The 15,528-nt window shown below is 47.4% G+C and overlaps 1 protein-coding gene across 1 annotated transcript; it reads left to right on the top strand.

Annotated features, from left to right (window-relative positions):
* Positions 1 to 8,719: 8,719 nt before the first annotated feature.
* Positions 8,720 to 10,156, top strand: LOC123160195 (peroxidase 45). Its single transcript, XM_044578007.1, has 3 exons — positions 8,720 to 9,016; positions 9,120 to 9,477; positions 9,586 to 10,156. Exons 1-3 carry the CDS (start codon positions 8,798 to 8,800, stop codon positions 9,957 to 9,959), a joined length of 951 nt encoding a protein of 316 aa, XP_044433942.1. The 5' UTR covers positions 8,720 to 8,797; the 3' UTR covers positions 9,960 to 10,156.
* Positions 10,157 to 15,528: the final 5,372 nt, after the last annotated feature.

Raw genomic sequence — 15,528 nt, 5'->3', positions numbered from 1 at the left:
AAGGATGGCAAAGTGAACAAAGGTATAGATGATACACATGTTATTGATGTGTACTTTACTAGTGCTCATAGTAGCCTCTGGGTATTTGATACTGGTTCAGCTGCTAAGATTAGTAACTTGAAACAGGAGTTACAAAATGAACAGGTACTAGTTGAGGGCGAAGTGACGATTTGTGTTGGAAGTGATTCCAAGGTTGATAAGATCACCATCGCATACTCCCTCTACCTTTGGGATTAGTGTTGGACCTAAGTAAATGTTATTTGGTGTTTGTGTTGAGCATAAATATGATTGGATCATGTTTATTGCGATGCGGTTATTCATTTAAGTCACAGAATAATTGTTGTTCTATTTACATGAATAAAACCTTCTATGGTCATACATCCAATGTAAACAGTTTATTGAATCTCGATCATAGTGATACACATATTTATAATATTGATGCCAAAAGATGCAAAGTTATAATGATAGTGCAACATATTTGTAGCACTGCCATTTAGGTCATATTGGTGTAAAGCGCATGAAGAAACTCTATGAAGATGGGCTTTTGGAATCACTTGATTATGAATCATTTGATACTTGCGAACCATGCCTCATGGGCAAGATGACTAAAACTCCGTTCTCCAGAAGAATGGAACAAGCTAATGACTTATTGGAAATAATACATACCGATGTATGTGGTCTGATGAGTGTTTAAGCTCGCGGCGGGTATCGTTATTTTCTGACCTTCACAGATGATTTCAGGAGATATGGGTATATCTACTTAATGAAACACAAGTCTGAAACGTGTGAAAATTTCAAAGAATTTCAGAGTGAAGTGGAGAATCATCGTAACAAGAAAATAAAGTTTCTACGATCTGGTCGCAGAGGCGAATATTTTATTTACGAGGTTGGCCTTCATTTAAATTAATGTGCAATAGTTTCACAACTCACGCCACCTGGAACACCACATCGTAATGGTGTGTCCGAACATCGTAAATGTACTTTATTAGATATGGTGCCATATATGATGTCTCTTACCGATTTACCACTATCGTTTTGGGCTTATGCATTAGAGACGGCTACATTCACGTTAAATAAGGCACCGTCTAAATCCGTTGAGACGACACCATATGAGCTGTGATTTGGCAAGAAACCTAAGTTATCGTTTCTTAAAGTTTGAGGTTGCGATGCTTATGTGAAAAAGCTTCATCCTGATAAGCTCGAACCCAAATCGGAGAAGTGTGTTTTCATAGGATACCCAAAAGAAACTGTTGGGTACACCTTCTACCATAGATCTGAAGGCAAAATCTTTGTTGCTAAGAATGTATCCTTTCTAGAGAAGGAGTTTCTCTTGAAAGAAGTGAGTGGGAGGAAAGTAGAATTTGATGAGGTAATTGTACCTTCTCTCAAATTGGAAAGTAGCTCATCATAGAAAACCGTTCCCCTGATGCCTACAACAACTAGAGATGAAGCTAATGATGATTATCATGAAACTTCAGAACAAGTTACTACCGAACCTCGTACGTCAACCAGAGAACGTTCCGCACCAGAGTGGTACGGTAATCCTGTTCTGGAAGTCATGTTACTAGACCATGACGAACCTACGAACTATGAAGAAGTTATGATGAGCCCAGATTCCGACAGATGGCTTGAGGCCATGAAATATGAGATAGAATCCATGTATGAGAACAAAGTGTGGACTTTGGTGGACTTGCCCAACGATCGGCAAGCCATTGAGAATAAATGGATCTTCAAGAGGAATACGGACACTGGTGGTAGTGTTACTATCTACAAAGCTCGACTTTTCGCAAAAAGGTTTTTTGACAAGTTCAAGGTGTTGAATATGATGAGATTTTCTCACTCGTAGTGATGCTTAAGTCTGTCCGAATAATGTTAGCAATTGCCGCATTTTATGAAATCTAGCAAATGGATGTCAAAACTGCATTCCTTAATGGATTTCTTAAAGAAGAGTTGTATATGATGCAACCAGAAGGTTTTGTCAATCCTAAAGGTGCTAACAAAGTGTGCAAGCTCCAGCGATCCATCTATAGACTGGTGCAAGCATCTAGGAGTTGGAATATATGCTTTGATGAGGTGATCAAAGCATATGGTTTTATATAGACTTTCGGAGAAGCCTGTATTTACAAGAAAGTGTGTGGGAGCTCTGTAGCATTTCTAATATTATATGTGGATGACATATTGTTGATTGGAAATGATGTAGAATTTCTGGATAGCATAAAAGGATACTTGAATAAAAGTTTTTCAATGAAATACCTCGGTGAAGCTGTTTATATATTAGGCATCAAGATCTATAGAGATAGATCAAGACGCTTAATAGAACTTTCACAAAACACATACCTTGACAAAGTTTTGAAGAAAGTTCAAAATGGATCAGTCAAAGAAAGAGTTCTTTCCTGTGTTGCAAGGTGTGAAGTTGAGTAAGACTCAAAAAGCCCGACCACGGCAGAAAATAGAAAGAGAATGAAAGTCATTCCCTATGCCTAAGACCATAGGTTCTATAAAGTATGCTATATTGTGTACTAGACCTATTGTGTACCTTGCCATGAGTTTGGCAAGGGGTACGATAGTGATCCAGGAGTGGATCACTGGACAACGGTCAAAGTTATCCTTAGTTACCTATGAGGACTAAGGAAATATTTCTTGGTTATGGAGGTGATAAAGAGTTACGTCAATTCAAGCTTTTACGCCGATCCAGATGACTCTGCGTCTCAATCTAGATACGTATTGAAAGTGGGAGCAATTAGCTAAAGTATCTCCATGCAGAGCATTGTAGACATAGAAATTTGTGAAATACATATGGATCTGAATGTGACAGCCCCGTTGACTAAATTTCTCTCACAAGCAAAACATGATCACACCTTAGTACTCTTTGGGTATTAATCGCATAGCGATGTGAACTAGATTATTGACTCTAGTAAACCCTTTGGGTGTTGGTCACATGGCGATGTGAACTATGGGTGTTAATCATATAAAGATGTGAACTATTGGTTTTAAATCACATGGCGATGTGAACTAGATTATTGACTCTAGTGCAAGTAGGAGACTGAAAGAAGTATGCCCTAGAGGCAATAATAAAGTTGTTATTTTATATTTCCTTATATCATGATAAATGTTTATTATTCATGCTAGAATTGTATTAACCGGAAACTTGATATATGTGTGGATACATATACAAAACACTGTATCCCTAGTAAGCCTCTACTAGACTAGCTCGTTAATCAAAGATGGTTAAGTTTCCTAACCATAGACATGTGTTGTCATTTGATGAACGGGGTCACATCATTATGAGAATGATGTGATGGACAAGACCCATCCGTTAGCTTAGCATGTTGATCGTTCAGTTTTATTGCTATTGCTTTCTTCGTGTCAAATATAAATTCCTTCGACTATAAGATTATGCAACTCCCGAATACCGAAGCCTTGTGTGCTATCAAATGTCACAACGTAACGGGGTGTTTATAAAGATGCTCTATAGGTATCTCCGAAGGTGTTTATTGGGTTGGCATAGATCGAGATTAGAATTTGTCACTCCGAGTATCGGAGAGGTATCTTTGGGCCCTCTCGGTAATGCACATCATAAGAAGCCTTGCAAGCAAAGTGACTAATGAGTCAGTTACGGGATGATGTATTACGGAACGAGTAAAGAGACTTGCCAGTAACGAGATTGAACTAGGTATGAAGATACCAACGATCAAATCTCGGGCAAGTAACATACCGATGACAAAGGGAATAACGTGTGTTGTCATAACGGTTCGACCGATAAAGATCTTCGTAGAATATGTAGGAGCCAATATGAGCATCCAGGTTCCGCTATTGGTTATTGACCGGAGAGGTGTCTCGGTCATGTCTACATAGTTCTCGAACCCGTAGGGTCCGCACGCTTAATGTTCGATGACGATTTTTGTATTATATGAGTTATGTGATTTGGTGACCGAATATTGTTCGGAGTCCCGGATGAGATCACGGGCATGAAGGGGAGTCTTGAAATGTTCGAGAGGTAAATATTATATAGGACGATAGTATTCGGACACCGAAAGTGTTCCAGAGGGTATCGGGTACATATCGGGTCATCGTATGTGTTGTCCACGTGGAGTGACAGCTCGTGGCTGACCCACAATTGAGTGGGTGTGAGCGATGCCTGGTGAAATGCTTACGAGTTTTTATGTGCAGAAAATACCCTAAGATTTAATTAAAGTCACAAATAAGCCCTCGTTGTTTATATGCTAATAACAGGAAAAAAAACTGCATTATTGAATTGGTTTCTACCCTGGGACATCCAGGTTAAATAGCTAGTACGCACGCTGGCCATCAAAACTAATAGTACTTTGTGTACAGTTGTTAGCAGGAAAGTCTATCTATGGCTCTGCAATCTCTATTCTGTTTTTTAAGTTACTGTTTGGTTTTTATTATATAAAGTATTATAATATTAAAATACAATAATTATCAATATGTGATTACTGTCTATTAAAATGTTCTATTTTTGTTATTTTAGGTCAAAGATTTAACCATGAACTTTTTCTAAATTTATGTTCATTTAAACAGTTCAACGGATATTAAAAAAATTTGTTGTGCATCTTCACTCGGGACCACAAGCACACAGAATTATTTTGTATCTTCATTGTACTTTTAGAATACATAATTACAAAAAATCAACAACGTTGTATTTTGAAAATTGTTCAACATGTCTTAAAAATCATTGTGTAGAAACAATAAATCCTATAAATGTGTTTGTAGAAATGTAAGAATAATTTTACACTAATTTTTTAATAGAAATTGAACATTTTATGAAATAGATATTGTAAATTTTTTGAATGCACGCAGACATTTTTGAAAACATGTTTACAATTTCTTAATACACGTGAGAATTTTCCAAAAATATGTTGATTTTTTCAAAATGCACTACCACTTTTTAAAGTTGATGGCAGGTAATATGTTGAATAGTTCTTTTTTCAAACGTGAGAATTTCTTAATATCTTTTTAATTTTCCACGAATCAACTTTTTCTTTTTTATTTCTCGTTATTATTTCGCCCGGTTGCTTGATAAATAGAAGCGTATTAGGATATTGCACAGTCAACTATTCTAGGCGTAGTGATTAGCGCATGAGTTCGAATCCTGCCGGGTGCTCTTTTGTTGTTATTACTATTTTATTCCATGTGCTGACATGTGAAATCTAGATCTGATAGGCGGATCAATGTAGTTTGACGTGTTTAAATAAAATTTCAGGAGCTTTTGCAAAAATTATATAAAGTACAAGGAGTTTTCTATAAAACAACCAGCACACTCCTCTCACTCCACCACCTTGGCATGCCATGTGGGCAGTGCATATACCCGTATACGTACTGAGACACTGTATTTGAACGCTCGGACAAAAAAACAATTTGAAACGCGGTCCCTTAGGGCCCGATTCATTAAAAAAAGGTAGAATAGAGGTGCCCGGTTAATTAACGAAAACCCGGGCGAAAACCGTTACAAAACGCCCATAAGAAAGGGCACCCCGGCCGACCTGGCACCAACAAGATCACACACACCGTCGAGAAGAGGGCACCATCCAGGCTGCATGCATTGTCATCGTCATCACCTCTCCCCGAGCAAGCGAATCCGACTCCGCCGCAGACGACCTGTCTAGACCCCTTCGAACGAAAGACACATGGCGACCTTGTCAGTCCTAGCCAAACAATCGACCGCCGACGTCAAGGACCGGCAGCTCTGATTTTGTTGATACGCTTCACTGGAGAAAGTTGCACGCCTCGCACCGACCTAGCCCAGCACAGCCTCCGGAGAGCACCATCCGCTCAAACCACCCTCATGGAGTCATCATTGCCACAGGGGCCTCGCCTCACGCAGCTCCGACTTCTCTGCCATAGTGAGAAACAAGCATAGGCACACTCGTTGGCGAACCAGACCGCCGACATCAGAAGGACAGGCCGCGGCCCAGCTCCACATGCCATCATCGTCGTCGCCACACGCGTCGCAACGCCAACCACTCGCATCACCAGTTGGGCACCTGCCAACCATGAGTCGTGCACGTCCAGCCCAAGAGAAGGGCGGGGAAGAATCACCGATCTTCAAAGCAATGCCCTAAAGAGGGAAACGCCGTTGAGACGACGTCATTGCCCGACCTAGATGGGTCTAGGCTTTCGCCTCAAGAACGAGATCCGAGGACAAGTTTCGTGTATTTTATAAATTTAAGCACCAAAGTGACCGCATCGGACAAGTTGAGGCACCCGTGGTATTTGACTCCTCACAAAAGCAACCACGACTAAAATGATGATTGGGTGGGGTGTCCAACGGTTCGCACCAAGATTATGTTCCTTGTTTGTCATTTGTTAAGGCCTAATATCATTAGCGTAGCCAACTCAATAATCCAGGGTGATCCAATAATAGAACTTTTATTTGTATTTAATTATTCATGTTAGATTTTACTTATTTTTTGCTATGATATGGCTATAGTAAAATCATGGACCATCCTGGCCACCCCCTAACTACGCCACTGAGGCCTGTGATGAGAAGTTGAGAACAGGTGGTCACACTGCTTACCCCATCTCCTCCACCCCCGCGTCGCCTCTAGCTGGCGACACGGGGGGAACCACTCCGGCGCCGCCACCTTCCCTCCTCCCTCCACCCTCCCACCTCGCCGCTGCCTGAGGAGACCGCCGGCGAAGCCCGGTCTGGCTACAGGGAGGGTGGCAGCGGGGCATCTCTCTGCAAGGCGCCGGAGCGCATCTGGCGCGCGGGCGCGGCGGGCTTGGGCGGGCTCGCGGGCGCGGCTCTGGCTCGGGCTGGTGCGGCTCCAGCGGTCCGAGGGGTGTCGCGGCGCGGCGGCGGGCTCGCTCCGGTGCGGGCAGTCCGAGGGGGCGCGGGATCTGGCACTCCAGCAGGGGCGCCGTCAAGGGGAGGCGCGGATGCGCGCGGGCGGCCATCTCGCGCGGTGCGGGCGTTGTGTGCGGCGCGCGTCGGGCGCGCGGGCGGGAGGTGGTTCGGCTCGGGAGGCACCGGGCAGGGCGGGCGTGGCGCGAGGAGGAAGCCGGGGCGGCGGCCCCGGGGCTGGGAGCCATGGTATTTTGGCCGTGGTGTCCTGTGCGCTCGCTTCTCATTGGCAGCTTGAGGTGCTGCTGCTGTGGGTTCTGCGTGGTGAAGCTTGGTGGTCGGCGTTGGAGAGTGCAAGGCGCAACCGGAACGGCTGCAATGATCTCCACGCTTTTGGGTGGATCAGATCTGCAGGCCTCCATAGGGATGTGTGTGTTCCGGGTGAAAGCCTTGACCCGACTTTGCCGGTGCCGTCGACGGCGGCGCTTTCGGGCGTCGTTCCCTCCTTGGAGGCGTCGTTGTGGAACTCATCTTCTTCTTCGTGGGGCTCGGGCTCTCCGGGTGAAAACCTAAGCTCCAGATTTCTGGAGCGGGCGACGGCGGTGTCTTCGTCGTTTCCCTCTTGGGGGCGTTGCTTGGGAGAGTTAGCTTGTGCTTGGTGTGTTTGGTTTTCTCCTACGTCGGGTTTGGTGGATGCCGGGGCAGCGGCCCCGGACGGCTGATGTGCGCCGAGGCGGCGGCCTCGGAAAGTGATGCACGGGGCGGCTCCATGGGGCGGGGCGACGGCTCGGCCTTGCTTGGGTGGCAATCTTGGGCCACTTGGGTGGCAGGCTTGTCGGTCCGGTCGACGCGTTCCAGAGGGGGCGGTCTGACTTTGCGTCGGGGCGGCGGCCCCGGATGTGGTGCGACGTTCGTGGTCTGCGAGCGGTTGCCCTGGGCAGCGTGGGCTGCGGGCAGCTGGGTTGTGCGGCGTTGCTGCTCGAGCGGAGCGGTGGTATGTCGGGGCGGCGGCCCCAGAAGGTGGTGCCGGTTGATTGCGCTGGGCGCGACGGAGCGGTGGATGTCGGGGCGGCGGCCCCGAGAGAATCGCGGTGGCGTCCAGACTTCTGTGGCAACGATGATGGTGGGAGCGATGTCGGCGACGCGACAATGGTTGCGATAGTCGGCTCTTCTCCGGCGTGTCCACGGTATTGCCTCGGTTTGTTTGTTGCTATGGAGTCGAAGCTGCGGCGGCGAGGCCCTGTGGTGTACGATGACTGGCTGCTTGTGGCCTTTCGGCGATCTTCCGTGGCGCCAGTCGTGCCTGGTTTCGTTCTTTTGAGTTTTTCGTCAGAACCGGAGCTGCGTTGTCTGTCCGCAGGTCGACATGTCGTCGATGAGGGTGGGCTTTGCCCTGTGTGTTTCAGTTTATGGGAGTGGACTTGGCCCTTGTTGTTCCGGTTTTTGCCCGATTTTCCGTAATTAACTGGGCAATTCTCTTCTACTTTATTAATAGATGAGGCAATCTCTGTCTCCGTTTCGAAAAGAAAAAAAGAAGTTGAGAACATCCTACTGGTTGAGGGAGGAACAGCTCGTTCGTCAGCGTGCAACGGCACGTACGTCTATATAGCTGCAACCTGCATAACCAATTCCTCTGCTTTGAACTTCCGGCCGTTACGTACACACCGTGTTAAATGAGCTGTGTCTTGATCACCATGCACGAGCATTATCCCCTACCAAAAATGCTAGACCTACGTAACTTGATACGTAAAGCTACGTTCCTTCCAACGTACATGCCACTTTGACCAAACCCCAAGTGGCAAATATCTAGCTGTTGCTCAAGCGGCGAGGATTGGATCAGTCGGTCTCCGGCTCTGGGCTATATAACCCCACGTGCAACCTCCATATATCTCGATCGAGCTAAAACCGGCAAGGCACGAGCCACACTTTTGGAAGAGCACGCAAAGGCAAACAGTCTTCGCGAAGCAATTCAAAGGGGCCGATCGACCCATGGCGAACCTTGGATGGTTAGCCTCCCTCGCCGCCGCCGTCGTCGTGGTGGCGCTCCGCTCGCCGTTCGCCACCGCGCAGCTGAGGCCGGGGTACTACGCCAGCATCTGCCCCAACCTGGAGACCATTGTCCGGAACTCCGTCAGGCAGTCCATGGCCCAGTCCCAAATCTCCGCGGGGGCCACGCTCAGGCTCTTCTTCCATGACTGCGCCGTCAGGGTACACAACCTGATCACTGACCAATTGAGCTCGCTCTTGTAGATACATGTCGACTTGATGAGTTGATGACGTAGGTATCTATAATTTGCTGTGCACGTTGCAGGGCTGCGATGCGTCGGTCATGATCGTGAACTCGAACGGCGACGACGAGTGGGGGAGCCCGGACGACCAGTCCCTGAAGCCGCAGGGCTTCCAGACGGTCCTGGACGCCAAGGCCGCCGTCGACAAGGACCCGCAGTGCCGTTACAAGGTGTCCTGCGCCGACATACTCGCCCTCGCCGCACGAGAATCCGTCGTCCAGAGCGGAGGGCCGTACTACCAGGTGGAGCTGGGCAGGTACGACGGGAAGGTCTCGACGAAGAGCAGCGTGGTGCTGCCGCACGTCGACTTCAACCTCGACAAACTCAACGGCTTCTTCTCAGGCTTGGGCCTCTCCCAGACCGACATGATCGCACTCTCAGGTAACTGAACTAGTACTCGTCAACTTCTCCTGCGCGCCATTTGCCACACACGCAACCTGTTGACAATCTCGCTGGCTGCACGATCGCATCACTTGCGCGCGAATTCAGGTGGCCACACCATGGGCGCGGCAGACTGCAGCTTCTTCCAGTCTAGGATCGGCACCGACCCGACCATGGACTCGGGCTTCGCGGCGCAGCTCCGGGGCACCTGCACCAGCAGCCAGAGCTCCGCCTTCCTCGACCCGACGCCGCTGGGATTCGACAACTCCTACTACAAAAACCTGCAGGGCGGCAGGGGCCTCCTGGGCTCCGACCAGGTGCTGTACACGGACCCGAGGTCACGGGGCACCGTCAACTACTACGCGTCCAACCAAGGCACCTTCTTCTACGACTTCACCGTCGCCATGACCAAGCTCGGCAGGGTAGGGGTCAAGACGGCGGCCGACGGCGAGATACGCCGCGACTGCCGGTACACGAATTAGTTACAGAGTCGCCGCCGGCAGGTTGCTCAGTTGCTCACACAGTTCAAAAAAAAAACTGTCAATGACGCAACTACAATAAGATCGATCATGTTGTTATACATGCATGTGGCTTTGATTCTTGGAGCCCATGATGTCTTCAACTAATCGACTGTAAGATGTCCTTGACTGGTCGAATTGTGATGCCTTGCCGTTGGATATGTTGTCTTGATTGATCATGTGAGGATGCAGGTGCCTTTTGTGACAACGAGTCAGACTCCAGCACAAAATAGCATGTTGATGGCTCTAGCTAGCCTCGATCTAGGCCGCGACTGGCACCAAAAGCAAGTCATATCAGACCTAACTTCATCAACGTCAAATGCCCATGATCTGCACTTGCATGCTCTAACGACCTCTGAAATGGAGCACTATGATTTGTGCAATTGAGTGCATCGTGCGTTAACAAGCAATTCCCACAGGGTACGTAACAGCACCATCCGCGTGAGCATATTCAGGTTGCCCGGCCGTCCGCACGTTTTTATGATTTTATATCGATCTTCCTTTGTACTACTCCTATGATTCTTGCGGAAGTTATTGCGTATTTCAAAAATAGCGAATTTCAGTATGCAAACTCCCTCAATTTGCAAAAACCTACCAAAACTGTCATTTGCTTTCACAAATACATGGTCACTTAACCACCCTCCAAAAAGATTTTGCATGTTTTACTAACAAGTCTTGGTGATGTCTAAGGTGACATGGCAATCACTCAAACTTCGGCGTGCATCAGTGCATGAGCATAAAACCAACAAACCCCTATGCATGGATTGATACATAGTGGGCAGCATGACAAGCTCAAGGTGGCGCGATACCGGATGTGTTAGTGCTGATGGAGACAAGGTTGGATTGATATGGATGCGGTGCTAGAGGAAAAGGATAGTACAGGAAAAGAAAATAGGATGTTCCATAGGGTGTAGATCTAAAAATTCAGAAAATCAATCATGGTTAAGAAAGACGATGGGGTCCTAGATATGACGGTTTCGTTCCCCATTGGTGGCGGATCTATGAACTCATATGTGTGCAGCCTAGATCTAGGTCCGCATTTTAGTCTCCCACACGGTGGCGCCGGGGTTGTAGGAACGGCATCAAAGTGGGCTTCGAGTATCAAGTCAAGGATCGTCCTCCTCAACTCTCCCTTTTTGGAGTGGCGGAGACGTCAAGGGCTGCAAGGATTTGTCATTGGACCCAATATCGCCTTCTTCTTTGGGTTGTGGGTCCTTTGGGATATACATCAACCACGCTTCTGGTAGAGACCGATGACTTCTCAACTCTACGTGGATATTACTCTCATATTCAACAGGTAGGGCCGGACTCTAGATGTGGCATTTTCGACGCGCCATCAACATGTACGAGACGCGGAAGACGAGGATGTTTCTGAGAATCGGATTGTCATCGTATTTTAAGAACCTTTTATGTTATCTAATTTCATCACTGGTTCTTTTAGTTAAATAAACAAATATGATATAGGCCATGGGACATATTCCTCCGTGAGATTATCGAAAAACACTCTTGCCCTGCTTATACAACCATCAAACAGTACAAGTGTACAGTAGCAGAAAACAAGGTTTAGAAAGAAACTTAAGTAATAAAAGAAAGATACATGTTGGGGCCACCAACTTAACAATATAAGCCCAAACAACAAGGAAAGGCCCTCAAGGCCAACGAGTAGTAGGAGCCAAGCAAGAAGCCAAAGCCTTGAAGTCCTTCTGCATGGCGTCAATCGCCGCACAATCACATCTCTTGCTTAGCGACTTTCATTGTTGGAGGAAACAACAAATTGGACTCCCTCTGTTCCTTTATATAAGGTACATTTGTTTTTTTAAGTCAAACGAGTGCATGTTTGACCGAGAGTTTAGAAAAATATATCAATGCCACAATACGAAAATTATATCATATGATCCGTCATGAAAAATAGTTTCATATTTTATCTATTACGTATTGTAGATGTTTTGTTTGTTTCTATAATCTTGGTCAAATATTCAAATTTGACTTGCATGAAAATCAATGCACCTTATATTCTAGAATCGAGGGAGTATATAGCATCAGTGGCCTTTGACGGGACGAAATGTTCAGTGATAAGATTATTCCAAATACAATAGAGTGTCTGAAGAGTGATAAGATTATTCCAAGATGAAGAGGGGAATATCATTTACCCAAAGCACACCACTCGCCAATGTCGACTCCTGATCCAGCAGTTTCAGGGAAAACAGTCTAAGGACAAGGAGAAGGAGTCGGACAAGGCCGAAGACAAAGAGGACAGTGAGGGAGGATATCCGCATATCAACTCCACTCTGATGATCTTTGCAGATGTGGAAAGCAGAAGTCGACTGAAAGTGATTAACCGAGAGGTGAACATGGTTGCCCCAGCAAAGGCAAATTATCTGAAGTGGTCTCAAACACCCATCACATTCGACCAATCTGATCACCTGACTCATATTGCCACCCCCGGGAGGCAAGCTTTGGTGGTCGATCCAGTTGTCGAAGGCACTCGACTGACAAAGGTGCTGATGGATGGTGGAAGTGGGCTGAACTTATTGTATGCAGACACATTGAAAGGTATGGGCATTCCGATGTCCCGACTGAGCACTAGTAACATGAGCTTCCATGGAGTTATACCAGGGAAGAAGGCCGTGTCACTCGGCCAGATAGCTTTGGACGTAGTGTTTGGTGATTCAAAGCATTTTCGCAAAGAAAAGTTGACGTTTGAGGTCGTGGATTTTCAAAGTGCATATCATGCCATTTTGGGGAGACCAGCCTATGCACGGTTCATGGCTCGACCATGTTACGTGTACCTCAAATTGAAGATGCCCGGTCCCAAAGGTGTGATCACTGTCACCGGTGATAGGAAAAAGGCAGAGGAGTGCTTTCAGAAGGGCTCCAAGATTGCCGATTCCCAAGTGACAGCGGTCGAGTTCGAAGAATACAAGCAAAACGCAGATCCGAGTGACTTGCTGCGATCCAAGAAGCCCGCCACAGAGTCTGCATTCCAGTCGTCCGGTGAGACGAAGCCTGTTCACATTCACCCGACCGACCCCGAAGCAGCTCCGACCCGCATCTCCACAACACTCGACCCAAAATAGGAAGAAGCGCTCATCCAGTTCCTCCGTGAGAACTGGGACATTTTTGCATGGAAGCCCGCTGACATGCCAGGTGTTCCCAGGGGACTGGCTGAGCATCGCCTAAGAGTCGACTCGTCTGCAAAACCAGTCAAAGAGCATCTTCGGCGGTCCGCCGTCCAGAAGAGAAAGGCCATCGGTGAAGAAGTGGCTCGACTGTTGGCGGCAGGATTTATCCGAGAGATATACCACTCCGAGTGGCTCGCTAATGTTGTCATGGTTCCTAAGAAGGACAAGTCGCTCCGAATGTGCATTGATTTCAAGCACATCAACCGGGCCTGCCCGAAAGATCACTTTCCTCTCCCTCGCATAGATCAAATTGTTGACTCGACCGCGGGATGCGAGAGGTTGTCTTTTTTAGATGCTTACTCCGGGTACCACCAGATCCGTCTGTACGGGCCCGATGAGGTAAAAACAGCTTTCATCACTCCATTCGGGTGCTTCTGCTATATCACCATGCCATTCGGCCTCAAGAATGCCGGAGCCACATTTATGCGAATGATTCAGAAGTGTCTACTCACCCAAATCAGTCGGAATGTGGAAGCTTATATGGATGATATTGTTGTCAAGTCACGAAAAGGTTCCGACCTGCTCGCTGACCTCGCCGAAACATTTGCCAACCTCAGAAGGTATGATATCAAGCTCAATCCATCAAAGTGCACATTTGGAGTTCCTGGTGGCAAGTTACTCGGTTTTCTCGTTTCCGAACGGGGAATCGACGCTAACCCAGAGAAGATTGGCACTATTCTCCGAATGAAACGCCCTGTGCGAGTGCACGATGTCCAGAAGCTTACTGGATGCTTGGCCGCATTAAGTCGATTCATCTCACGACTCGGTGAAAAGGCACTGCCTCTTTACCGACTGATGAAGAAGGCTGACAAGTTCGAGTGGACTCCAGAAGCTGATGCAGCGTTTGCCGAGCTAAAAGCTCTGCTCTCCACCCAGCCGGTGCTTGCTGCTCCAATCAGCAAAGAGCCTCTGTTGCTCTACATCGCAGCCACAGGACAAGTCGTCAGTACTGTGCTAACGGTCGAGCGGGAAGAAGAAGGAAAAGCTCTCAAAGTTCAGCGCCCAGTGTATTATTTGTCTGAAGTCTTGACTCCATCCAAGCAGAGATATCCTCATTATCAGAAGCTTGTGTATGGAATATACATGACCACAAAGAAGGTTGCTCATTATTTCTCTGACCATTCCATCACAGTCGTCAGCGACGCTCCACTATCAGAGATTTTGCACAACAGAGATGCAACTGGTCGAGTGGCCAAATGGGCGATTGAACTTCTTCCCCTTGATATCAAGTTTGAGGCAAAGAAAGCCATTAAGTCCCAGGCGATAGCAGATTTCCTCGCCGAGTGGATTGAACAACAGCAGCCGACTGAAGTTCACTCGGAGCATTGGACCATGTTTTTCGATGGCTCTAAGATGTTGAATGGTTCCGGTGCTGGGGTTGTCCTGGTTTCCCCCAGAGGAGATAAGCTCAGATATGTGCTCCAGATTCACTTTGATTCCTCCAACAATGAGGCAGAATATGAGGCCCTCCTATATGGGTTGCGCATGGCCATTTCACTCGGCGTCCGTCGCCTAATGGTCTATGGCGACTCGGATTTAGTGGTCAATCAGGTGATGAAAGAGTGGGACGTGAGAAGCCCAGCCATGACTGGATACTGCAGTGCAGTGAGGAAGCTGGAGAAGAAGTTCGAGGGGTTGGAGCTCCATCATATACCCCGACTGAAAAATCAAGCAGCTGATGATCTAGCAAAGATAGGTTCCAAGAGAGAAGCCATTCCGAGTGGTGTGTTCTTGGAGCATATACACACTCCGTCAGTCAAAGAGGATCCTTTCACCGAAGAAACTCCGCAGCCCAAGAGCGCCACAGATCCGACTGAAGTTGAAGTCCCAGCGGTGGTCGACTTGATCATGGAGGTTTTGGTGGTCATTCCCGACTGGACGATTCCGTATGTCGCATATATCTTGAGGAAAGAGCTTCCGGAGGATGAAGAAGAGGCTCGACAGATCGTCCGTCGATCTAAGGCCTTTACCGTAATCAAAGGACAATTATACAGAGAAAGCGCGACTGGAGTCGGTCAGAAGTGCATAACACCAGAAGAAGGTCGACTCATCCTCAATGATATTCACTCGGGGACCTGTGGTCATCATGCGTCCTCTCGGACCATCATGGCCAAAGCATACCGAGCCGGATTTTACTGGCCCAAGGCGAATGAGATGGCAAAAGAGATAGTAGATAAGTGCGAGGGATGTCAGTTCTACTCGAATATGTCGCACAAGCCTGCGTCAGCTTTGAAGACCATCCCACTCGTCTGGCCTTTTGCAGTTTGGGGGCTGGACATGATCGGTCCTTTGAGAACAGGACGAAGTGGCTTCACGCATGTACTAGTGGCAGTCGACAAGTTCACCAAGTG

The sequence above is a fragment of the Triticum aestivum genome, chromosome 7B (genome assembly GCF_018294505.1).
Source record: "Triticum aestivum cultivar Chinese Spring chromosome 7B, IWGSC CS RefSeq v2.1, whole genome shotgun sequence".
Taxonomy (NCBI): Eukaryota; Viridiplantae; Streptophyta; class Magnoliopsida; order Poales; family Poaceae; genus Triticum; species Triticum aestivum.
This window is presented reverse-complemented; position numbering and strand designations above follow the sequence as displayed.

Coding starts and splice junctions, on each gene's coding strand:
- LOC123160195 (XM_044578007.1), top strand. CDS start 8,798: ATGGCGAACCTTGGATGGTTAGCCTCCCTCGCCGCCGCCGTCGTCGTG. Junction 9,017..9,119: donor TCCATGACTGCGCCGTCAGG/GTACACAACCTG, acceptor TGCACGTTGCAG/GGCTGCGATGCGTCGGTCAT. Junction 9,478..9,585: donor CGACATGATCGCACTCTCAG/GTAACTGAACTA, acceptor GCGCGAATTCAG/GTGGCCACACCATGGGCGCG.